The sequence below is a fragment of the Rhopilema esculentum genome, unplaced genomic scaffold (assembly GCF_057945365.1).
Source record: "Rhopilema esculentum isolate cy_ngs unplaced genomic scaffold, ASM5794536v1 HiC_scaffold_23, whole genome shotgun sequence".
Lineage (NCBI taxonomy): Eukaryota > Metazoa > Cnidaria > Scyphozoa > Rhizostomeae > Rhizostomatidae > Rhopilema > Rhopilema esculentum.
This window is the reverse complement of record NW_028300834.1, coordinates 23300-50012: the sequence shown is the minus strand read 5'-3', so window position 1 is coordinate 50012 and position 26713 is coordinate 23300. Positions and strand designations below refer to the sequence as shown.

The 26713-nt window shown below is 35.3% G+C and overlaps 2 protein-coding genes across 2 annotated transcripts; one reads left to right on the top strand and one right to left on the bottom strand.

Moving 5' to 3' along the window:
- Window positions 1-42: 42 nt before the first annotated feature.
- On the top strand, window positions 43-4199 carry LOC148957490 (RNA-binding protein NOB1-like). The gene is made up of 7 exons (XM_089115211.1): window positions 43-268; window positions 423-556; window positions 1276-1347; window positions 1583-2026; window positions 2674-2771; window positions 3217-3361; window positions 3891-4199. The coding sequence occupies exons 1-7, from the start codon at window positions 67-69 to the stop codon at window positions 4143-4145; spliced, it is 1350 nt and encodes a 449-aa protein (XP_088971337.1). The 5' UTR covers window positions 43-66; the 3' UTR covers window positions 4146-4199.
- Window positions 2676-26086, bottom strand: LOC148957489 (tonsoku-like protein). The gene is made up of 21 exons (XM_089115207.1): window positions 26007-26086; window positions 25166-25261; window positions 24584-24747; window positions 23360-23661; window positions 22095-22266; window positions 21427-21544; window positions 20925-21064; window positions 20119-20286; window positions 19413-19538; window positions 18363-18543; window positions 18027-18082; window positions 17590-17679; window positions 16354-16426; window positions 15233-15396; window positions 13499-14725; window positions 12600-12798; window positions 11660-11821; window positions 10796-10962; window positions 9598-9775; window positions 7994-8323; window positions 2676-6910 (listed from the first exon to the last, which is right to left on the bottom strand). Exons 1-20 carry the CDS (start codon window positions 26041-26043, stop codon window positions 8187-8189), a joined length of 3957 nt encoding a protein of 1318 aa, XP_088971333.1. The 5' UTR covers window positions 26044-26086; the 3' UTR covers window positions 2676-6910; window positions 7994-8186.
- Between the last annotated feature and the right edge of the window lie 627 nt (window positions 26087-26713).

Genomic DNA, 26713 nt, shown 5'->3' with positions numbered 1-26713 from the left:
ATGTCTGCACGACCTCGTTTGCATGACAGATTTCCATTCCAAGAACAACCTTTCACGATTCACATCATGGCGAACAGCATGTTTGACAGTTTGGTGGCTGATTCTGCGGCTTTCTTGAAGAATGCTCAACTCCAGAACATTGCAAATAGGATATTTACGGTTCAAGATGTCGTTCATGAAATACGAGACGCGGCGACACGACAGAGGCTTGCCGTTCTACCGTATGAGATCGAGTTCCGAGAGCCATCAACTGAGTCTGTAAAAACTAGTGAGTTTCCTTTTCAATTTTGATACAACAAACTTGTAGACTTTGAAATGTATGTTAGTTTTATAAATTTTGAATGTTGTATCAGCTCAAGTTAGTTTGGTTGATGACTTTGATTGAATTAAATTTGAAATAATAGTGTCTTGTTTTTTTATAGTTTCAGAATTTGCTAAGAAAACAGGTGATTTTCCAAGTCTCTCGGCGGTGGATATTAAGGTCATGGCACTTACATATCAATTAGAGAAAGAATTTTGTAGCAAGGAGCATATAAGGGAGGAACCAGTTAACAAAGTATGTATATCAGTAGAATTTTGCTTTTGCTGGAATCTTGTCAGGGGGACCTTGAAATCTTTGTTTCCAAGTAAAAAAGTAGCCAAAGTGTTTTTTCCCGATTATTTCTAACAGCAGATATGTAATGTTTCTATAATTGGGGATGACTACACTATTGTTGCCATATTCTTATTTTATGCCATTTGTTTTCTTAAATTCCTTATCAAAATTGTTTTTTTATTTTTTTTTTATTATCCTTTCATTACCCTGTTTATGATTATCTAGCCATATAATTACAAGGGAGGATATGAATTAACTTGATTTAATCAGTAAACTCATATGTGCAAAAGTTCTGCATTGTTTTTGCCTCTTACTGATAAAATATAAGCTCTTGCTATGGCATAAACAATCTTGTTTTGATAATCCTGCAAAAGCATAGCAAAAAGCAGTGTTTTGAGTTTCAATGTAAGATGCCATTTTCTAATGTCCACTGCATCACACAATGTACATCACACAATGTACAAGAATATACTGGAAAACACAGAGTCCATAACTCTAGGAAAGTAACAGGTTTGATCAATCATTGAATAGAGAAATGTAGCCATAAAAAACGTTTTCTATTGCCAAATGATGCACAAATTGCCAAAGAAACACAGCGCAACTACCACTCAAATTCACAAGAACTTTGTCAGATTGTATGCTTGCTATTTTTTACACTCAGCTTATGTCTTTTATTGCAGATTGAAAGAAAAAGAGGTGGAGGAATAACAACAATCAAACCAGAACATGGATTTTACTTTGATAACAAATCAGTAGGTAGTTTTTGGAAATACGGTATTCTTGTAATTATTTCAAATTATCATTTGTATAACAAGTTGCTTTTGACTTAGGTGCTAATTATTTTCATTGGATAGAGGATGCCACATAATCTTGGCATAGCAACTGGTAAGATGAAATTTTCGAAAGTTCTGAAAGGCACCAACCCCCAAGGGTCCCTGATACTCAAAATATTTAGAAAACTTTTAAATCATGATTTCTTATTTTTAGCACATTGGCAAAGATTCTCAAAAAGAAAATTCTACAGAAAAAAATGATGAAAACACTGACAAGGTAGATGATGAAAGTGAAATGTGTGAGAGTTCAGAACTGGTGGGATCACAAGAAGCTGTTGTGAATAAAAGTAATGATGAAGATATTAGTATTGATAAAGTCATGGATGTTAAAGTAGAAATTGTCAATGAGGATGATCTTGAAAGTTCTGATAATATTGCTTCTGAAAATGGTGGTGATAATGCTGGTGGAAATGTCATCAATTCCAATGAGGATGGTAATAAAAGTGACGATGAAAGTGATGATGATGGTGGTGACGATGAAGGCTGGATTACTCCAGGAAATATATCGAAAGTAAAGAAAGAGATGGGTTTTGATGATGTTGATCAGAGTCCAGTAGATGCAAAAAGCGGCTGCCTAACAACCGATTTTGCAATGCAGGTGACTAAAATATCTTTGAAACCTTTAAGAATTGCATTCTAAAGAATAAAGATTACTGTTTTCTGGTCTGTCATTAAGTGTTCCATGCCATGTTGACAGAGTTTTTCATGCTTGCCTGTGCAGAACAAGAATTCTAAGATGTAGCTTATCGGAGCGTTTCATGCTTAATGTGATTTTGAGGCAATTCATCATGTACGTACTTGTAAAGTAGAGTTTGTGATAAGAGGAAACGATTCATTGTAATTAGAATTTCTCAAAGTATTTTCTGATATGTTGAGCTATTATGTGGTCTATTCATACTAGCAAGCCTTATCTAGAGATTATCTATGAGTTTAGTTCCATACTGGGACTAAAAACAGACAGTCTGTTGGCCCGATAGCCATAGCTTATCAATGTGTAAAACATTATTGCATTTGTGTTGTATTGCTTTGATTTTTTTCATAATTTAACCAGTCTTTTAAAAAGAGGTTGTTAAGCAGGCATGTAAATGCCAATTACAAAACATACACAGGCAACAAGAAGAAAATGTGTCTAAGAATTCATCCTGATCCACTCAATGAATTGAATGTGTCTGTTCTGTATAAAGATGTCTATCAATTTTTATGTGGAATGTAAAATAAAAAAATTTTCTTTACCTTGTGTTTTAGAATGTTTTGATGCAAATGGGCTTGCATGTAATATCGGTCGATGGCATGCTGATACGCCAAGCCAGGAGTTACATTTTAAAATGTCATGGATGTGGAAAGTATGCTTCACAAAATAAAATTCAGTTTAGCATAATATCCATGAGTATTGATTTCTTCAAGGTCTTTCTTAAGAAAAACTTTCTCAAGTTGATTTAAATAATATCATATTTTGTTACAGGTTCTTTTATTCTCAATTGAAATCATTAACTTTCTATCATTAATCTATGTATGATTCACTGACAGCCATCAAGCTTTCATTATAAAAACATATTTACAATTCCTGTTCCATATTTGAACTATCTTTACCAATGTAACCCTGATCACACCAAATTCTCACAAAATTTGTCATTTCAAGGTGTCACTTGAAAAACCTGGTATGTAAATATGTGAGTAACAACAAATATCAAAGAATTCTCACTATTAAATTATGCCTTGAATTCTATATTAAGTTTAAGTGTAAAATAATTGATATAAAAATATGTTAAAAAAACTTTTTACTTTTAGAGAAACAACACAAATGGAAAGAGTATTTTGCAAGAATTGTGGAAACAAGACTTTAAAAAAGGTGTCAGTTAGTGTAAATCTTGATGGTAGCTTGACATACCATTATCCAAAGAGAATGCGACCCCAAAACATAAGAGGCACAAAGGTATGCAAGTTTTTATTTATTGGAACGTTTATGATGCAGCAAACTCTTGTTGTAATAATTGCTGAAATGGTATCCAAAATCAGGCTAGTTCTAAAGCAGTAAGCAGTGACATTCCAAATCCCTTGTAGTTTTCAGCATTTCTAGAAAATGATCTAAATCTGAGGTATTAAGTTAAACAATTGCAAATTTTGTTGCAGTTTAACATGAAACCACACTCTTTCCACTTACAATAAGATTCTGCTAAAATTTACAGCTTTTCAACCAACTTGTGGTGTTTATATAGTGGGGTGAACTATATATATTTTGATGCATATTGAAAATTGATGCCACATAGACAGAGCTGTACACACCACTTGGTGTATATAACAAGATGGTTCTGAGCTGCTATTGCTATTTTAAAGTGGAATTAAGTATTTTTCTACATTTGAAAAAGTCTTGGCAACAATGCAAAAATGATAATAACTACAGTGATATCATATCTAAAAGCAATCTGATGATATTTATTATTGAGTCTCAAATTTTTTTATAGTATGCCATACCATTGCCCAAAGCTGGACGTCATGCATCAAATGCCATATTGACAGAAGATCAAAAAATGTCAACACAAAGATTACCAAAATCAAATGAGAAAGCAAATCCATTATGTGATGACTATGTTGCTAGGACATCACCCTTCACATACAAAGATGTGACAAGTAAAGCTTTCAGTAAAGGGTTTCATTTGAAAGAGAACACTCGAAAAAATCCTAATGAAGGACGAAAAACTAAAAGTAAGAGAAAATAGCAGAATATCTTTTTGCTAAAAGTTTTACAATGAAATATCAAAATTTTTTCCATGCCTCTAGTATCCTTCATTTTAAGTTTTCATTTTTATATTGTCATACCTTTATTTCCAAATCAACAGCTCAAACACAAATTGAAAAATACTGAAATTTGACACTGCATTTGCAGCCAAAAATTAGATTCCTTTCTTATCCTGTACATTTGCAAAAATTTTCTCACACAAAATGCTGAAACTTCTGTATTTGAGAGAAACATTGAGCACAGCTTCAAATTTTGGGTGCTTAAAAGGCCTGAAACATAATTAGTTAGGTAACAACAAACGTCAGAGTAAAATTTGTTGTAAAGGATAGTTCAGTATTCCAAACTTCTTTGGCAAGAAAATTAGGTTTGTTTTCTTAAGGCTGAAAAACACAATTATTTTTTTCTGTCAGTTTTTCGTCATGAAACTTTTGTAGAAAATCTTTCAAAATAGACAAAATAATAATATAAATAATGAAGTGTTTTAACTGACATCCAGAATGAAAAAAACATTGAAAATTCATGATTTTTTCCTTTATTAAATTAACTGTAATTTTATTTGGCGGTTGCCCGGTAGTTTTTTGCTGTGTTGATTGGAAACTGCTTTGCACCCCAAACAAAGAAAGACATAACAGAATGATATTGAAATTCGAAAAAATGTTTTACTAACAAGTTAATGACTGGGTAAGTATCAGCCATATTTCTCCTGCAACTTTTTAGGGTACCATGGAAACAAAAAAATTTTTGAGTGCATGTTATGGTTGCTGGCAAGGGCACTAGGTTCCTGACAGTATCATTTCTTATTTTTCTTTGTTATCTCTGAAATATATAAAAAGATTAAAATCAAATCAAATGAAATAAAAGCTCAATTCACAGAAAAAAAATTCACTGTGAAAATGTTGCTTTCGTAGATTTTCTTGCCATTTAATAGTTTTTATTCAATAAATTTATTATTTTCCCTAGTACAGTTGGCTCGTCCATCAAATTGAAAGATAGTTTAAATACAATAAATTGATTAGATAAATACAACATCTCAAATTCACATGTCATTATAGATCTGTTTGTTTGCTAATAATCTTTAAAAACAGTTAATATATTATAAATTGATCTTTTAAATTCTGTAAACCTATTTTCAAATTCCAGCACTAAGCACATTCTGCTTACACACTGAAATTAATTCCAAGTGCATTATAGTGTGATCCACCTGGACTTTTCTGATTAACAATAGAACACTCATTATGAGGGTTGTGCAAAAGAAATTTATCAAGATGATAGGACAGGGGTGGACAATACCGGTAAAAGGGAAGTCTCCCATTGGATGACCAGCAGTGCACCTCTTTTTGTGGTCTCCCACATATGACCTGTGTTCTCCTGAAAGGGAACTCTGAAAACAGGGGTGGACAATTCAACAAAAATTTTGGTGGCTGGGTGGTTCTCTGTGTGAAAATAAGATAAAGATAAGTCCCTCTATGAAAGAAACCTTATTAAAGACTCTCAAAGCTATGGTATTTTTCTTAAGAACCAGGCTGCAATAACGTCATAAGAACCAGCATTGAGAGAGATAGCAGATTTTAGAACCTCCTGGCTGGTGCTTTAAGCTCCTTCAATATAAGAACCAGCCATTCGAGCCAGTTACAGAGAATGTTTAGCGGGTTTTCACTTATCGAACATTATATCCTTATGTTCACTTGTTCAATATTTTCTGCAAATTAATTTCTGGTCATTGAACTCTATTTTATGAGAATGTGACTCAGACTACTAGGCCTTTATAGCAGGAAGGGGACACCTACCGTTAATCCTCGAATTAGCCCTCTGGGGGCTTATTTATTTTTGATATTTTTTTAATGGGGGCTTATACGAGGGGGGAGGCTTATAAAATTGTTTTAGATGTTAAGAAGACATTTTTAAAAGACCTCCTTTATTTTAGTAGGAATTTCTTTATGAGCATTTAATTAATTCTTAACAAAAGTATGAATTTGTTGTGGTAATTCAATAAAACGGCATAGGCAGCCTCAGATGGCAAAAATCATCAAATGGAGGGGTCAATCCGAGAATTTACAGTAGCAGTAGGGGCTCATTTGAGGGGGGGGCTTATTGACAATTTGTAGTTCTAGGGTGGGGGCTTTTTCAAGGGGGGCCAATTCGAGGATTTATTGTATGTGAGTGGAATAGAAAAATATTGAATACAACAGGGTACATTTTATGAATTTTACAGAAGCAATAACATAAACAGATGAACATAGCTGTCAAAACGAACAATGAAGAAACGGTTTCATTTCAAGTATGGAAGTCCCTAATTATCCAAAAACAAGTATACTAGACTATCTGAATGCAAATAGAAAGTTTGAAAGAGCAAATAAGCGTAAAACAAGGGGCAACTGTAGGGCACCAAAGAGCTCCTAAATAATCTAAAAATTATACACAGTATCATTTGAAATTCTGCATTTACTACCGTTGATACAAAATGAAACAGTTCCATAGTGCTGTTGCCAATGGTTTACAAGTTTTTGTTTATCGTTTACAAGGATTTTGTTAAAACTAATGTCAATGTATGATAAGCATGCACAAAGAATTGAGCATCTGGTGAATTCCTCAGATATGTCAGTGATATTGCATGATGTCATTTTCAGAATAGTTAATGTTTTTGTCCTTACCAAGATTTTCATGAGTGCTTCAGCCATATTTGAGTCAAGACATTCATTGCTTGACAGATCCAGTTGTTTCAGAGATGTCAGATTTTCTAGGTTCCTGGTGGGAGAAATTTTATACAATAGAAGCTTGTTACATTACGATTTGATTTTAGGAATAAGCAAGGGCATGAGTATTGTCATAAGAACTGACATTGGCCAGGTAAAGAAGTTATTTTTAACACTTGGAACAGGGGTAAACTTTACATGAATGGAAATAAAACCAAGATGTTCTAAGGAATATCTATATCAATTTAATATTGGGCTGCTGTGAAACATTCTGATGGTGAGAGTTAGAAATCATTAAAATATTTATATCATTCATTGTTTCTCTGAGTTGAGATCATTATAAAAAAATTGGCAAGTATTCAGAGAAAATATGAAGTGCCTTGAAGAACTGAAAACAAACCGGGTGGCTTACAAGGGCCAAGGAAAAGGGGCCATGGCACAATCTTCTTAACTGCATAGTTACATATTTTTCACAGTATACTTTTACATCTCAATGGCACACTTTCATATTCCTCATGGCCAACTTTATATTTCACTTTCATTTCATTTCATTTCATGTCATTTCTAAGGACACACTTTTATATCCCTATGGAATACAGCACACTTTCATATTTCTAATAGCACAGTTTTATATTTTCATAGGACAGGTAGCTAACATGAGTTAGTTAGTTCAGATACATTTGCAGTTGGATATACATGTTTATTGATACTAACCACAGACCTTCTTGAAAGCATTGCACAGATTTTGCTTTATTTAAAGCCTTAATTGAAATACTGTTTAATGGAATCATTTTTATCCAGTCGGAGTCATCCATCTTTACTTTATAATAACATGGAAAATAATCATAGTGAAAGAGAAAGTTTGCTGCGAGAAATGTTAAACTCTGTGCTGTGAGAAATATAAAAGGTGCCATGGAATTATAATAGTGTGCCGTGGAAATAAATAACTGTACCAGTCAAATATATGACTTGGCCATGGAATTATGTAACTGTGCAATGGAATCTACATCTGTGCCATGGAAATATATACTGTGTCATGGAGACATATAACTGTTGCATGAAAAAGGACTGCTGTGGACATCGTGGGCCACTGTCTCTTTGTCTAATGATTGCAGAATAAACTCGAAAAGCTTACCCAAATGATTCAAGCAGTTGTTCAAGGTTGCCTTCCTGAAGAGAAAGGATACCAAATAAAGCAACAGGTTTAAGTACTTCACAAGATATGTATATGTGGAGAGAATATAATGAAAAGAAGGCATAATTGAAATTTGTTATCCAAAATGGGGGATTAGCAAATTGTGAACATAAAAGAAGCATTTGAGATGATGTCAACTGGATCTAATACTAGCCTTGGGAAAGCATCCAGACAGATTGAGATCGATGATGCTGAAAGGCAGCGCAAGGAACAAATTCCGTATTGCAAGTCTGTTGCCAGACAACGATAATCTTGTGAGATTTTGGCAACCTAGGAAAAATTACATATAAAATAAAAAAGTTTTCCTGTAATAACACATCTGAACTCTCTAGAACTACAGTGGAATCTTGATATAAAATGAACTCTGAAGGAGATCAGAAAATAGTTCCTTATATCAGGAGTTTGTTAAACCGTGAGAAAACGTTTTTTAGGTTTTTTCGCAGTACACGCCTAAAATAACTCTGGTGGGCTTGTTTAGGCTGTCTCAAACTTCTGTGCACATTTTACTCTAAAAACCAAGCTGAATTCAAATACTACTAATGATTAGTCATAGAAAATGAAAATCATTAAGTCCCTCTTATAATTTTGGACATACAAATTGCCAAAGCAGATATCACTTCACTTTTAGGTGGGGGCTGGATGACGTTTTCGATTTCTTCACATTCTGTTTGTCTTTTTCTGCTTCTCCATCTGGGTCTCAAAAAATTTTATTGTTGCTCGTTGCCAATGTCTCAGTTGTAAGAAGGTATACGTTAGTGTCAATGTACTCATTTACAGTAATTTCTGACGTGATCAAACTTTTATCTTGTGCTCTGAGCCTATCAGCCCAGGCTTGAAATGTATCATCAGCATGTTTTAACGAAAATAATGATTTCCCCATGATAAAGTGATAAAAGGAAATAAATAAATAAAAATAACAATTGAAACATTTATGAAAAGTTCGTTATATGAAGGGTAATTATGATAAAAGGAGCAAAAATTTGGTTTGTAATATCGAAAGTTCGTCATATCCGGGGTTTGTTATACCGAGAGCATTTGTAAGGCAGAATTCAAGGGACCAGATTTTTAGTTTCTTAAATCGGGAAGTTCGTTATAACCGGGGTTCGTTATGTCAGGATTGCACTGTATTCAATAATAGCACTTTTTTTAATGGTATGCTATTCACAGAAACTAAATACCTGAAGAGTAAATCAATTACTTGTTGAACTCCTAAACCTGATCAAAACGTAAATGGGAAACATTTTCCTTGGTTATTCTCTGAATGATTAGGTATTAAATATCTTGTTAACAGCAAATTTTAAGATTTTGAGCAAAGAACAAAGGTTCTTCTAAGGTTGGTAGTGTTTGGGCCCTGTTTCTTTTTTACGTCTTTTAACCTTTTCTTCCACCTTTTTGCGGGGTTAGGATATTTATTCAGAATAAACGGAAAACACCTTAAAATCATCAGTTCGCTTCTATTGGTTAGTCATTCTTTGTAGTTAAAGGTACGTAAACCCTTGATGAAGGTAAATAAAGTAAAGACAAAGTAATAATTTATACAATACCTTTTAGAGTGGTAAAAAGTCTCAGATCAGAGAATAAACTAGGAGGAAGTGAGCAGTGATCCAAAACCAGCTTGGACAGTCTTGAGCAGGAATTCATTAACTTGATTAATGATTCAACTACTATCGTTGAGCAGTCCAAATTGTTGAAACTGAACTCAATTTCTTCAAGTGGGTGTCCCTTGAAATGAAATTAAATAACACAGTTTTGATTATCTTGTCTTAGTATGCTATTTCTAGCCCAAGATGAATAATTAATTCCCTATTGCAGTATGTCAAATGGTTCAACAAATGAAAAAGAATTGGCAAAAAAGTTAACTTTATCCCAAGGCTATGTAAAAGAATGACACAGCTATGAATATCAATTTATTTCATTCTATTTCACTGAAATGCAGCCACAATCCAAATGGATAACAGTTTTAACAAAGGCTATATTATCTCGGAATAGAAATTATGAAATAGCAGTATAACCGTCATGATATTTGACTCAAAAGCTTCAATTTACATTTCGAATGAATGTCATGCTGCTCTGTCTTCAGATGAATATCACAGACAATTGGTTTAAGTTTGAAACAAGAAATCTAAATCTTGTTGCACTTGGAGCATCAAGGCAACAGGAATCGTAAAAGTATAGCTCAAAAGTAGTTAAGAGCTCTTGGTGAAATTTGCTATTATGTTTGCAACCACGTCCAAATCTCAACTGACCCAAATGATTAAACTGGGTTTTGATTAAAGGAAATTTCACAAATAAAAATAGCATTGTATGATTAATATTTTATGAAGAGCTTTTCCATTGCAATATTTGTTAATCTTTTATCCAAACCATGCAAAATCCATTAACGCGAGATTGAATAATAAAATTGTGGAACAATATAACTTAAAAGACAGTAAAAATGTACAGGCAAGAGGAGAATATCTATTCAGGTGCAAAGAATCAATTATATCAGGATAGTTTGTGAACACCAAATCTCACTATTGTTAAAACATATCTTATCCATATTCAGTTATGGCTAATATAGCATATGCAGCAACTCATATTGTTTCTTTTTTCAAAGCATAACACATAGTATGTCATTCTAAGTTTTCCAAGCTTGGCCTGAATTTTGCTAATGTGCAAAACACATTGGTAAACGTGACACATATCTCGAAACCTCTAGAAGATAAATTCAATGATTGATATAATCAAAGAATCAAGCTTTACCTTTTTCTGGTGGTCTTGAAGCCCAGAAAAAAATTTTGACCTACGACGTAATGCACTGACAACTATTTGAAGGCTATTTGAAGTTGTTCCGGTGCAAGAAAGATTCAAGGCTGTTAGACTCGGTAGGTAATTTATTGAATCACACAGACATTTGATTCCTTCATCACCTGAAATCAGACAGACAAGATGAGAGGGTGGAGATATGTAGAGGCCTCCTTACTCCGGAGTTAGAATTTTTGCAATGATGATAAATTGTAGAACAATATTCTATCGATGTCTCCAAATTTTCTCCAACTATTCAAAAAGACTTTAAATCCTAAAGGGGTATGATGACTGCTTCAAAAAAAAATTTTCAATGACTTTCAAACCTATTAAGTAAAACGTGCCATGGTTGAAAAAAATTGGCTTGAATACTGAAAATATCAAACAAAAGTCCAAGGTGACAAAGTTCTTAGCTGGTTACTGGATCGTATCTAATCATACTAGATTGACATCTGATTGTATCTAATCTATTTCTTGCACAATTTGACAGCACCTATTTCTTACATCTTGAAAACATACGAATTGTTTACAGCAATTTGAACAAAAAAATTACAAACAAATGACACAATTCTAAAAACAGAGTTCCAGATGGCATAACACTAACAAAATCCTTTCGAAGAAGAGGGGCTTATTTCAGAATCAAAATGTTGATGCAATTAATGGTTTTACAGTGTATTCGAACCCGCTACTTTTTAAAGAACTACCAGAGAACCCTTTAGGGATCTAGATAACAAACCAATTAGCTCCAACTTCGAATAATAAGTTAAATGGTACATTCATCTGATATTTTCTTTGGATACAAAATATGCTTAAAATACAAACCTACGAAATTTCCAGTTACGTCAATCTTGCTAAGGTTCGAATGGCCAGCTATCGATCTGCTGAGAGCTTTCAGATGGGGGTTATCCAAGTTGAAATCTTGGAGTGACAATTGATTGAGTTCATTTTCGAGGGAAATTGCTTTGAGGATGTCTTCACGTATACCTGAGGTTAATTTTAAAATGAAAACATGAAGAACGCACTATTGACTATCTTCGATGATAAAATTTATTTCCAGCTTTGAAAGTCGAAATTCATAATTCAATTCTAGCTATCGTAGGCCAATAAGCATCATACACTAGATGTAAATAAAAGATATTAAATAGCTTTAATGATAATAAAGCATATTTTCCCTAATAAACGATTTGTAAAAAGTAAACGTTTTACAACATGACTAAAGCTTTTTGTCTAACACTCTTCAGAGTATAAAACGTCAGAATTACAAGGGTCAAAAAGATCAAAAAAGAAAACATATACCCAGTTGTGGATCAAATAGACCGATCAGAAATACGTGACCACATGACCAATATAGTTATCCAGTCAGTAACGCGTGTCGCCAAAAAATTAAAAACGCTTAAACTTCAAACGTGAAAAAAAATCCAATTTAGCATTCTTTAAAAAGCACCACAACGAACACCTCTCTCGGCATCTTTAATTGACGCTATATGAAGGCAAAATCTTCTTCTTCAATATGATTTGCTCAATGATGATAGCAAATAAATGTTCTGAATTGCTGTGTCTATTTGGTTGAGGACAATTTCTTTGAAACATGAACATATTTTTCTAATTGATGAAAAAACGACTGGTGATTCATGGTAAAACATTTCAGTTTCGAGTATCATTCTAGTGGCAATTACCGCCGGGTCTCTCTTGCACCTTATTAACACAATGAGAATCATCCACCATTATTACAGTCAAGGCGAAAAGTAAAGGAGATACACACCAATACCCAATGCAGTACATTCAGTTTGGTATTTTTCACAGAGAGACCCTGAATTCCAGCCAAGGACCTCACCGATCACCTCTTCGTTGTTTCCCAACACATCAGTAACCAAATCAGTTTCACACAGACAGGCGCCATCTGTGGTTTTCAGCTTCAGTCTTGGGGTAACTCCGTGTGTTGAGGAGTAACGCTGGCTTGCCTGTCAGAGAGCCGTACATATTCATTAGCTACCCTCAAAAGAACATTAGATCGGGGATGATTCAACAGCGTTTATGCTTGAAAAGAATACTAGCATCAAAAGGTATTATTCTTTAACATATCCAGCTGGCAAAACTGACAACAGATTACAAATCAAAAAGATACAAGGCAACGCATGCACATTCAAGAAACATGCATATAAATAACCAGGGTCAGATTTACTGAAAATTAGGATCAGTTTAGGAAATATTGGCTGGCTGAAAAAATAGGCTTTCAATTAATTCTTCTAGAAAGGATGACATATTATCGCCGATATACTTCACAATTATTTACAAGCTCAATTTTCAAGAGCAAGGTTTTCAAAACGGATCGCCTTTTTAGCAAATAAATACAATGAAACAGCTAAAAAACAACTTAGGCCGAAAGACTACAGGATGAGCTCGATTTTAGGTGTTTCTTATAAAAAAACAAATCATAGTTGGTAGTCTTCTTTCTTAAAATGTTCTAAAATCTGGAAGACTTGTTGAGCGAATGTAAGGCTCTCACATCTGCTATCATTGTGGGAATAGTCCCTAAGAGAGATTGCAGGACTTAGAGCTAAAGGATAAATCCCTAAAGAGTATTGCGAAAACGGACAGAACAAAAATGCAAAATAGTTGTTTTTAGATCTTTAACGTAGCTACGAGTAATAAGTGACAAACCTGGTCAGAAAGCCATTTAATAGTCTTTCTTTCTCCATCTTCAACACAGGGAATTAAAAGTTGTTCCTTGTCGATCCTAACTCTGACACGAAGACTTGGTGCCATCATAGGCTGGTTGACCTGGCGCAAATCAAGAAGATCAAAAGTATTGCTAGCTTCATCAGGGAAATGGGATATTGTCCCTGATGAACACGCACCATTGTTAACTGTAAAGCTGTTTCTTACAGCGCTTTGGCTAGGCTGGTTGGACTGACGATGGGACGAAGTTGCATAGGTACCAGTTATTCTGGTCTGTTTTTTACGTTTGGGCTTCGATGCTATTGACTGTAGTCTTGGCCCTGTGTTAGTACTGTTACTGGTTGGCCTATAACTAGAAGAGACAGAGGAGCTTCCGGGGATGGTTATTTTCTGTTGTGTTGATTTCTTACGGGGAAAACCCTCGATTCTTCGTTTCTTCCTGGCTTGTTTTTGACCAACATCATCAATAATAAACCCATCAATCAACTCTTCTTTATCTGAATCAGATTCTGATGTAAATGGAGTGATGTGCTCACTGCTTGAAGGGTAGTCATTCATGCCTTGACGATGGGACGGACCTGCGACTAGATCGTTAGTGTCGACCTGAACAACATCAACACGACTTTGCACATCGAATACATCAGCAGAGGATTGTTGTCGAGCAGCAGCAACATTTCCCATCGGCTCAAGTGGTTTGATTGGTGAATGCATGACAGGTCCATCCTCGTCCATGGATGCATATGTGCTGTCTTCATCCGTACCGCCTTTATCACTAACTGCATCGTCAATATTCGAACTGGCCTTTTCAAAACTACGACTTTGCGTGCTCTGCGCTTCGCACTCTGCCAATGGATTACCATTAGCTACATCAGGCTCACCAAACAGCGGCTGGTGATCGTTGTAAGCCTGGTAATCTTCTGAACAATCATCGATTCTTCCACGCCATCTCCTGGAATCCCTACCGGGAACCTTTGCAATTCTAGGAACCGGCATTTCATCATCACTACTCTCCGCATCCTCTTCAGCAAACTGTTCCAAAACGTTTTTGTATCGGTCTCTAAGCTGAGGCTCTGAGCTTGACTTGCTCATTGTCCGTCTGAGAAAATCCCGCACGTCACGCCTGCTCTGAAGAAGTTCGGATTCAGAACCTTCAAGCTCCTCCTCATCGGCTTTGATTGCCAACTCTACTAAATCTCGTGGTGTGCGACCCTGAAAGAAAGTTTATCACGTTTGGTAAAAATTTGGAAAAAAAACAGTTCAAAGATTTTCTAACTTTTTGGATGTAGTGCCATACAGTGAAAATGTATGCCTGAACAAGCAAAATTAATCAAGGGTTAAGTAATGTGATTAATGGTAGATTATTATGTATACAACCATGTCTACAATGAATGGCTTTTATAGACTTACTCTATGAGCCTCTGTTTCGCTACTGCCTCACTTGATGGACGCTACAACAGAGGCAGTAGCGAAACAGAGGCTCATGGAGTAAGTCTATGGCTTTTAGTTTTAAAGGACTAGGGCAATAAGGCAGGCAGAAAATGGAGAGGCGACGAAAGGACAGACAGACAACAGCTAATAAGACATTTAGAAATGTCAGTGTCTTTCTTGCTCTCACCACAATAGCTGGTGCATGTTCATCGCTCTAGAGTTATTTTAAATAAAAACAAAAGTTCCTTGCCCCAGTTGACTTTGAATAAGATTACAACAACATCATACCCTGGCATCACGGGCAAACGGGTTTGCACTGTGCTTGACAAGCAATTTCACCGTCTCCAAATGACCATTCTGGGCAGCATCGTGTAATGGTGTCACCTGAGCACAATGATCACCTCCCGTATCGTTGACAGATGCACCATAGGCCAAAAGCAAGGCTGCAATTTCTAAGAACGCAAGGATGGTTGAAGGCATCAAAGGACAATGATATGAATAATGCTTTTCAGGGCAAAGCACGCTTTTATTGTATTTGTTGCTACCTAGCATCCGAAGGTAGTTTTTAGGACACTGAGAAGCTATGCTTATCGAGCAGTGTCCTGGTCCTTCCTCTCGATGTGACCACACCTCGTGATTCCTTCGCCTGGAATTACAGAGAGCTGGCGACTCTCCTCACTCTGGGTGAGAGTTTGGTCATGCCAGAGACTCGAACCACGGACCCTTGGGTCTGTAGTAAGCGCCTCTAACAACTGAGCCATCCCCGCACTATAAACATAGCACGCAGAGCTTCATATTAACTAAGGTGCGAATAAAGTAGTAGATTTACAACAGGTAGTATTTAAAAAGTATTGGGAAAGTGCTGGCGGAAAAGTTACAGAAATTGTAATTACAAATTGGCAACATAACCCATTATAGTAAAGAACACACTAAACTCTTCAATTAAGTAAGTGTTGAGCTGTCGCCGATTGGTCAAAGCAAGGGACCAATCAAACGCATCATTTATATCATGAAATGACCATCAGGAAATGACCAGAAAATACAAGGAAAAATAAACAACATCTTTTGATCATTACCCGATGTTTTATGATCTGAGGGTTGGACAAAATTATTTTTTCCTGCCACAAGTGACAGGTTCGAGTCCTGCACTGGTTGCGTCCCTCGCTTACATCTTCTCATAGCATACTTTCTCAAATATTGCTTTGCACTCAAGTACTTTATTATGGTGCAAAACATTTTGCTTTTAATGCCATCTCTAGCATTCTTTACATATCTATTAAAATGACAATTGTCTATATCTTGTAACGTTTCTTCACACAAAGTGGTAGCAGTTTGCTGTTCAAGGTACGTTCCTTAAATCTCTTAAACGTTGCTATTAATACTTTAATAAACATCTGTAAGAAACATACCCGAGTGTCCAAAGTTGCAAGCTTCGTGCAATGACTGCCAACCACAGAAGTCTCTGCTATGAACACTTGAACCCTAGAACCAGCAAAAAATCTTTAGTACAAAAGCAATTATCTAGGAGCAAGAAAAAATCTCAGTTATTTACAGTGTTGTTAAGAATTTTGCCAACTGCAGAATAAGAATAAAAACTTCCCCACATTAAAAAAAAATTTACAATTAATGGCAAGATAACGGGAGTAACAAAAAGAGGTAAAATGATGGCGTCATAAATATATATTTCAAGAACTTTGAATATTGACAACATAATTTAAAAGAACACTATCAAATACCTCTTACAATTGACATTTAGTCAAATATGTTGAAAGCTCGCTAAAATATGACAAGTTAAATTGCGACCCTCATTAAAGATTACTCTATTTTGCCTTATTCATAAGTTTTAGAACCAAGACCTAATAAGGTTACGCTTGTGTTTTTTACAGGCAGTCCGTAATATAATTGACTGAATTTGCACTTTTAGCCGAATTTAATGGCGTTCTTTTAGATTAGATGGACCAAATTCAGAGGTTCAGAGAATAGATTTTCATGACACCACTACCTCCTATTCTTTATGTGGCAAAGAATTCAAAAATGGCTCAACAGTCATGTGCTCGCGTTTCTGTTTGGCCTATTTCGATCCACAACTTCGTATATATATTTCTCGGTGTGGAGTTTTCGATCTATGTTCTGACGTTCTATACTCTGAAGAGTGTCAGGCGAAAGCTTATGATTCAAAATGTTTTTTTTTCAAAGCCATTTTTAAATGATAACTTTGTGGCATTCTCCTTAAATTACGAAACTTTAAAGAACGGAGTTAAAGCATTCAAAAATTTTAAATTAAGAAAGTCAACTATACGAAACATTTAGGTTTCGAACTAAAAGTTTGAATTAGCAATAAAAAATCCTGGAAAAAGTTCCGGATATTCACCAGAAAATTGTTATTTTTTGTGTTTCTATACGCTTCTCTATTGGATAGCGTAGTTAATTGAAAGTCAATGGATAGTGATGGAAAGTCTCCTTTCCTTGCATGGAAAAAGAAATTCCTTTCTTAGTTTATCAAATCTTTAATATCTGTTGGCAAAAATACAGTTGTGACACAGTTCATTTAATCTTCAATTGAAACACCGAAAGTCCTATAAACTTGAAGAAAACTATAATAATGACAGAAAAACGACAAAGAAAAACGAACAATTGGAGCTTACAGTTTGCAAAAGCTCTTTAACTCTCTGTAGGTTTCCACTGATGCAGGCTAAATGCAACGGAGTTTCACCTCTTTCGTTGACTTTACTTGCCTTTATATGATAATTAATTATAATATATGATAATAAAGTACAATATATGATAATGCATTTTAAAATAAAGTTAGCTATGAAAAAATTAATGGAGTGCCATTGTAAAATGAATCTGTAAACACGCTCATGTACAAATGCAAAACAAAAATCTGGATGCGGTTGGAGCAAGTCAAAAACAAAGATTTACTATAATCTTAAAACTTAAGACCTCAGAAACCAGGGTAAAGCAGTTTTTTGCTTTCAAAAAACAGTCAGCCATGTTTTTGTCTTCCTCCCTGAAACAAATATGAAAATACCTTACCATAAAAGTCTTTTAGAATAACTTCTAAAGACGTTTGTTGAATTACCTTGGTCCGCCTTTTATTTGTGCTTTTTCTTGTGGTAGTTTCTTCATCCGATGAATCTGCAACAACAAAGAACAAGGTTTTATTATTCAACTCATCCAAGTAACCATGAAAGAAAATACTTCTGAACATAAACAATATATTATCAAAAAACATTGCTTGCTATTGCTTTTTGCCACAGGTTCTTTCCTACAAAACTTACACCGATCCCGTGCCCATACCAAAGCCTAAAATGTTACACAAACCCTTCCTGGGCAAATTTTAATATTAGTATTGCTTTAGTCAAAACACTAGAGATTATGACATGAGGTGAAAGCAAAAAACTTTGGTATAACAGACCAGAAAATTCAAGAAGTCCCTCCAGATTTTCACTCTCTTCTTCTTTTATGTCTTGAGAATCTTCTTCCATATCTTCATCATACTCTTTTTGTAACTTTGAAATCTTCTTCACGATTTCTTTGTAGTCCTCGTCCATGCCGAATTTCCGGTAGGTCTCTCTCAGCTCTTTATAGACCCGAAGCTGTGGAAAAGAGGCATTCAAAAGGCTCTCAGTCATCTACTAGCAAGAAATATTCAATGATAGTCAAGAAGACACAGCAAAAGTCTCCCAACTAGGGAATGCTTCAAAGCTCATGAAAAATATAGGATCCAAATGGCAAATATATTATAAATGATAGGTTGTATATTATGGGGATTGAACATCTTCAGTTGACTGTTTCTATAATATCAGTATTTACAATGTAAAGCTTTCCTCGAGCCCCAAAAAGACAATGGCCTTTTTGAAAGGTAGTGATCTCTTCATAATACGCCTGTATTACGCAATAAAGAAACCCTTTTCCCGCGGATTTATCTTACAAGTAGATGTTTTCGCTTAAAAAACAAAATATGCGTCTTTTTACACTGTCCAAGGCTTTAGTTAACTGAAACTATTAAACCCAAGACTTTTCTAAACATAGTCTTTCATTCGGTTTATTTCTAGGCAACAAACCTAGTATTAATGATTGAAAAAACATAGAGTGAACGACCAGGAAATGATTAATTTCGTAAACGCCTATTCTGCAAAATGGTGACAACAATATCAGTTAATCAGGCAAGAAGAAGCATTTGAGCCTTGTGTGCCAAAAGCAAGTAGGTGAGAAGCCTGGCTTCATTCTGGTGTGCCGTCTTATTGGTGTTAGCTAGCTTGTTTGCTAGCGACATTGGCCGTTTGAAATAAACAGCAGCAGAAAACTTTGCTTGAAGTGGCTTCTCTTAACTGAGAAATTAGAGTTACCAAAGGATACGTAGTTCTTTCCAGCTATCTTTCAGCAACTTAACCACATTTTCCCAAAATGACTTTACACAATTGTCTGAAGTCTGAAGAATCATAAGTCAAAACATAATACACACCAGACATGAGGCACTGCCAGACTTTTCTGCACATTCAACTGCCTTTGAGTATGCTTGAATAACAATCCCTTGTTCTTCCTTGCTGTCTTCCAAAAGTTTTGCCATTGCTGAAAATGTTGCACTTATCTACAAAAAGAAAAGGACAGCTAGCGTTTATTTTACGAATCTTTTCATAAATAAATACTTTCACGAATCTTTTCGCAAAGGCCTAAAAGTGTTGCTTCTATTGCCACTTTCATTCACAGTGCAGCTCTAGAATCACCAAATTTCGCACAATTGAGACCCTTTCACACCTACAGCCGGGTTACTGTTCCACCTAAGACTTATACAGCAGCGAATAGTATGAGATTATATGGTATAAATAAATAATCGAAATAAGAGTGGGCAGCAGTACAGATTAAAAAAATTTTGTCGGACTGTCTACTAAGAGCATATTTGTATCATTGTGAACCGACCTGTAAAAGATTTGGGTATCCCATTTACCAAACATCAAAACGGTGGCAGGCACGGCGTGAGGAAGCTCGCAAAAGAAAAGGGTGTTTTTAATGTAATACCACAAAATTCAACAAAGTAGCTTGTTGTGTGCCAGTTTTGTGCAATTGATTTGGCTGAGTATGAAAATACAGAAAGAGACATTTGAAACTCGTGTACGGAAAATAAGAAATTTTTATATCTCTGAAATAGAGAAAGGTCTTTAAAGTATTACCTCTTTGAAATCGTTGTTAAGCCCAGCAGAGTTTCGGAGATCAAGTTCCTTTTGATAATATTCCAAAGCATTCTGCACCTCTCCATTTTCAGCATAGGTGATTGCAAGTGATATGTAAACTGCTGCGACGACACGATCTCCTTTGTTTAACTTGTGACACAGTTCAAGCTGTAATCATTGAAAGTGATTCCCTATCATTGAAGCCTTAAGTGGTTCAAATGATTAACGATGTTTAATCATTTGATATCTGTTCCTTTAATCAGAATGATACTGATTTGTGTGGCCAAGAAAAATCAAAGGTTATCTAAAAGCAAAGGCTTGTGATGTTTGTAAAACAGAACAAAACAGCTAGCAAAGGGAAGAACGGAACCAACTGCGCCCCAACAAGAGTAACCTCGTAGAAAAAACATTTTCCCATTTCACAGTAGCAAAATCTTTTCGAAAAATTCAAGGGAAAAAATCCCCGCTCTTATGTAAGGGATACTCGCATTTTGATAATAATTCCTAGGTGCAGCCTTTGGAGAAACAGAGGAAAGAGGCTGAACAGTATCTCTCTAGCAGTTTTAGCAGAAGAGTGAGCTTCGACTTTGGCCAGCTAAAACTTAGGTTGTTATAGAGGGTTTTTCTACTCCTTTTCGTTGGTTTATACTATTGGCATGCCAGTAGCCTTTCTCCAAGATTAGTGTTCAAAGCAAAAGTGTACTTTGGCAAAAAGTGATCATAACTTAATCTAAAGTCAAGTTTTGCAATTGGCTGCATAAAAAACTACAATTAGCAACCAATTTGTATTATCTTAATGAAGTTACCTGCTGTTTATAATATCCTAAAGCTTTCTCTGGAGACTTCGCTTCACTGAAGACATCCCCCAGTTGCTCAACAAGCTTTAGTCTTACGTCATCGCTTACGTCACCTTCAAGCTGCTTCATACACTTCTCACCAGCTACCGCTGTCAAATTTCAAAACATCGCAGCTTAATATCATTTTCACCGATCTATGCTCTTTTATTATTAATTACATATTACAACAGAATTTGACTAAAAACAGTTTTTAATACTCTTCTCTGTGTGATTTAACAGTTGAAAGCATCTTTTTTCTCAGTATTTCAAACTTTGAGGAAAACGGTTAGGTGTAAAATACAACTTTAAAAGACCTTAGAGTGCAAAATCCTCTCAGTTTAGAATATCTTTGCAGCAAGATCAGAACCGGATGGATTAGGATAAAAGAGAAAATTTGTGTTTATGCAAAACTAATCGTGCATGCAAAACTAATCTTGATATTCAGTGTTAAAATCCTTTTTGAAGGTCTTACCGATTTTAAGTGATTCCAACAGCGTTTTTCGGTCACTCTCTAGCGTGGGTGGATGCATTTTGTATGACTGTCGAATTAGATTGACTGCATTTTGAAACGCTCCAATTTTTATAAATGTCTAGCAGAAAAATTGGATATTAATTTTGTTAATTTATCGTTCAAAAAGGAAGGTAATTTCAATTTTGTCGATTATGGGGAAAAACTAGCTTCCATAGAGCTTCGATGTCCTGTTAGTTAAAGCTTGAGAATCAGCATAATTGTTAATAGAAATCAGGAAGAATCTTACATGCTTTATGATAAAAGCTTTTATATCTTTACTTGACACACTCTTAAAAGGGCCAGTTGCATAGTGGCAAACACTGGGCCAACTAAAAGTTGCGAGGAAAGGAGCTGTGCATGTGATCTTATTTTCATGCAGCTGGCCCTTAAAGGCAGTCGACAGAGACAGTGCAAGCGGTTTTGTAACTTACTAGTGTGGACATGCGCAGTCAAGGTTGATTAGAAAATTTATTACGTGAATAGTGAGTTTTTCCTTCCCGAGGTGTGCTATCCTAATATTTGATTGACAATTGGCTTCAGCTACCCTTTTTATATGTCGATTGCCTTTTAATTTCTTTCTGTCTCGAAAATGCATATCGATATGAAAATAAACTACACAACAAACATACTTGGCCAAGCTGAAGGACTGCATCTGCTTCCATAGTTTTGCTCCCTTTTTCCTTTGCAATATGCTGCGCTCTTTTAGCATGCCTGAGAGACTCTTGCAACTTCTGATTTTTTGCTGTCACTCCAGATAATGACAAATAGCATCTATACATATTGTCTTTAAGCCCATTTTCCCTGAGAGAGAAATAAGTGTATTGAAGGGTGAGCAAAAAATTAAATCATTTGGGCTCAAATTTGCCAGTAGAGGAGAGAGAGGCAGAAAATTCTTTTAAGCACTTTTTGTCCTTCCCCGAATACCCTAATACACACAAAATATTATATTACCTATTTTGCTTCGTGCACAGGAGTGCCATTAAAATATTCTCTGTTTATTCTGGGTAAAAACAACCCTAGGTAAAAAGCTAGTTGCTTTTAAAACCCAGCGCCATTTATTAAAGTTTGGCTGAATTGAAATTTCTTTAGATCTCTCTCTCTCTTTTCATACCTTTCTTGGGCTTTATCTCCTTACTGTATACCTACTTCATTTCCACAGAATCTTTTAAAAATCCCGTCGAAGAACGAGTGTAGAAGGAAGACAAAAGGCTACTTCATAATGAGGGTGATAAAAACGAACACACACACTTATAGTCTGATTGTGACAGTTGTTTCTGTTGTTGATAGACAGTTGCTTATGCCAAGTAAAAATATTTTTAAAAAATTGTTTTTAGAGTTCCTACTTTCATCTAGATTTAAATCAATAACGAAAGTAAGAGAGATTAACTCTACTACTCTGTATTTGTTTTGCTCCTTTTTCGTACAACCAACTTTTACTTCAATCCATTATCATCCTTTTGTTATTTCAAAGAACTCAGATTTATCTGTTTTCGCATCGGAGTAATGTGACTCTAACAACAAATACAAATTTTATCGGCACTTTATTGATCCCATTATCTGCGTCTGATAAACTATTTTTCTAGGTTAAATTTGGTGATATTTGAGTCGCCTTATTTGCTGCTAAGCTTCATTTACTTTTTAGATTTGAATGCACTTCAAATAGTTTCTTCCTTTCTATTTGCTTTTGGTGATAGATTTTCTGACTCATGTTGAATTAGGGTGGCTACCTCCCAACCACCATAACTTCTGCCATTGAGACAGCACAGCAATCCTTTGTTTTCCAGGAGGTGAACATACAATCACTCCTGGTAGCGACAAATACCTTATTATTTCACTGGAGCAACAATTACGAAAAATGATTATCCCTGCATCAAACAATAGAATTCAAGGCTACCTTGATGACACAAGTGCTTTTTCCATATACACTTCAGCCTGGTCCAATTGATTTCTCCATTCATATACCAAACCAATGTTTAGACAAAGCCTTGCTCTCATCTCAAGCATCTCCTTGGTTGATACTTTGTCTCTCAATTTATTAGCCAAGCTAAAACTCTTCAAATAAACATCTAAAGACTCTTTTAAGCATTTTTCTCTCTCCAAGTCTGTACTGCAACTGTCAGACATCAAGAATAGGGTTCTCCCTAGTGTTGCAAGAGCCCTCTGCTCTTCAACTTTGTTTTCCAGTGACTCTGAAACCTAAAAATGATAAAGGATAGATGATATACTTAAACCATATACAAATGAAACAGCTCAAACAGTGGCGGACACTTGGGGGGGCGAGGGGGGGTGACCGCCCCCCAATACTTTAGAGAACAATGGTCTTTTGTTCTAAAACAATGGGAAATGTGACGTCATCTTATTAAAACAATAGGCTTGCCCCCCCAATATTTGACCAAGTGTCCGCCACTGAGCTCAAACCCATGTAAAGGAAATGGTGCATCCCCTTGGTATTGCTGAATCAATGCAAGTGGAAAGGAAACATTATTTGCGAACAAAAAGATTCTTATAGAAACGTTAATAACCTTTGAAACACTGATTGGATTCATGTTAGCTTATAAATATCCTGACAAAAGCCAAAGTTGCTTCTGGTTATTGGTACAAACATTCTTGATCTTTCTGATCAGCAAACCTAGTCATTTTCCTATCTATTTTTGACAATATAATTTGATAATATCACTATCATTCAACAATAAAGTGAGTTAAAACTGGAAGATCATTGGAAAAATTCTAAGCTTTTAGAATCTTAAATGACACATCATTAGAAATGTTAACAGCAACATTTCATTTGTCTATACTAAACTGATAAAAGAGCTTAACTTCAACACTAATACTTCTCAGTTTTTGCATTTTTAAAGGTTTTTTATTAGACACTGGCTAAACAATATGGTTCAAGGAATTAGATTGGAACATTGCAATGATACATAAATTCATGTGTTAAAGCAAAAGAAGTGAATTGTGGGACATCTATTGTTACTGTTTGATGATTAATAATACTTCTATGGTATGACCTGTCATGTCATGTTATGACATGTTGAGATCTTTGTTGAACTAAACATGCGCTGTAATATTTTTTGTAAATATCCTTCATTGAAAAAGTCTGGGTGGCCAAACAGTTTACCTTGAGAAATTTCCTCTGATGTTTTAGAGCTCCTTCAAAGTCACTTAATTCACACAGACATTCTCCAATTTTCCTATGTCCAACTGCTGCACCGATATTATCATTGGCTACTTCACTGCAAGTCACTTCTTCTTTATGCCATTCAACTGCTTCAGAATAAAATCCTAACAAAATGCAAAAACAATGAAGAAATTATGATAAAGCAATTTGCATCCTGAATTAAGAGATTGTTGTCCAGCATCAACTACTTACAAGTTATCAAGGTGAAACCTATCAACTTTTTCAACTATATATCATCTTAGAAATCCCATAGAAAACCAGATGGAAAGGTTTTCATTCACTCTGATGCCAACAAAGATGAAACAATATGAAACTAAAAATTGATGCTGAGATCTCTCCACATTATTCTATCATTAACTTCAATTTATGAAACAAAGATTGTTGTATTTTGTGGTGTAATGCCCAATAGATCAACTGACAGGGGAAGTTCTAATGATAGTTTGAAATTATAACAACGGTTAGAAAAGTTCTTAACATTATATGAAATACATCAACTATGAAGATTTAAATACAAAGCTTTACCATTAGTTGACAAAAGCTCCCCTGCACTGTTACAGAGCCTTGATGCTTCAGCAAAGTCACTCTTACTTATTGCTCTTGTCTTCTTCTTCTCAATTTCTAAATAGAAAGATAAATTCCTAATACCTGGCAAATCTGGCCGTCACTGCAGGTTTTGAACTGTTTATGTTTTCAATTATTCAATTAATGTCTTATGCTCCAGTGTCGAATCTGTGTAGCTTATGCCCGAGATATCCGGCAAAGACTAATGGTTTTCTGTTGTCATTTTATTATTTATTTGTGTATATCCGGCATGAGCTTCACATGGATTCCACCCTCTGGTGCTGTAGCCATTAAGAATACTAACTAAAAGATTAACTAAAAGAGTCCAAGTATGAGTTCTCATCAAGTTACTCGATTCATTTTTTATTACGAAAATTATTTTAAATTATCTAATTAAATATTTGTCTTAAATACACAATTTTCAACGGATTTCAACTAAACAACCCCCCCCCCCCCCCCTGGTCTAATTCAACTAGGACGAAAATTATTTGTTGATGGTGCCCCTTTCCCCAATGATTGCAAGTTAAACTCTAAGCTGTTACTTAAAACCTTCAAATTCATTCAAAACACCCAAGTGTATATGTGAACATGCGTCTTTTCTCTCTAGGGTGTCATACCAATGCAAGCGGGTACCAAAACAGTTCAACCTATATCAGTTAGTTATTTTGGCTTTGAAGCTAAAGCGGGACTCTTGTATTTCAAAAATAAACTAAAACTTGATACATAGAGCAAATAACATATGCGATATGATAAAACCACCTCAATTAAGCCATGACAAAATGAAGTATCTGGAAGAAAGTACCTTTTAGCTCCCGGGACAAACTAGCTGCAGTAGCCATGTTTTCCTCCTGCGCCTATTCTTTCCCGCTTCTTCTTGTTTTCTCGTACCAGACCCCCAACTTCGCAAAACTTGGAGTGAATATCGACCAGAGAGGTTCATTTCTTGTTTGGTAAAAATTTTCACAGGGTTTCACGAGGGCTTCTGGTGGCCTTTTTATGGGACCACAGAATAAGGGACAACAGAAAACCTAGTCCAGGGGTGTCCAAACCAGTTTTTGTTGACCCACAACAAGTTCTGAAAATAAAACTAAATATGGCCCACACAAAGGGTTAAACCCAATCGATTATTTTATAATAACTGGATCATCTGAATACCCTGAACAAGAGAAAAAAATGCAAAGAACATCTGGTGCCACACTTGTATGCCGTATGTGTAATGCTCCGCTTGTTTTAGACACGTACACAGGGCCGGCGAAACGTATTTGAAAGTGGGGGGGGCAAATATGAAGGTCTTGAGAGGGCTTAGGTTGGGCCGCCACCATGGTTGGCGGCAAGAAAATTTTAGGATTATTGTATTTTAGGGATGGCCAGAGACTGTATCTAAAATTGAGTTTTACTGAAGGAAAATCCGAGGCAATATCTTTAAGCTTTGTTTAATCAATATGTACAAGTTCAACAAAAACAGGAGAACTATTAACTAAAATAAAAGCAAATTAAGCAAATTGTACA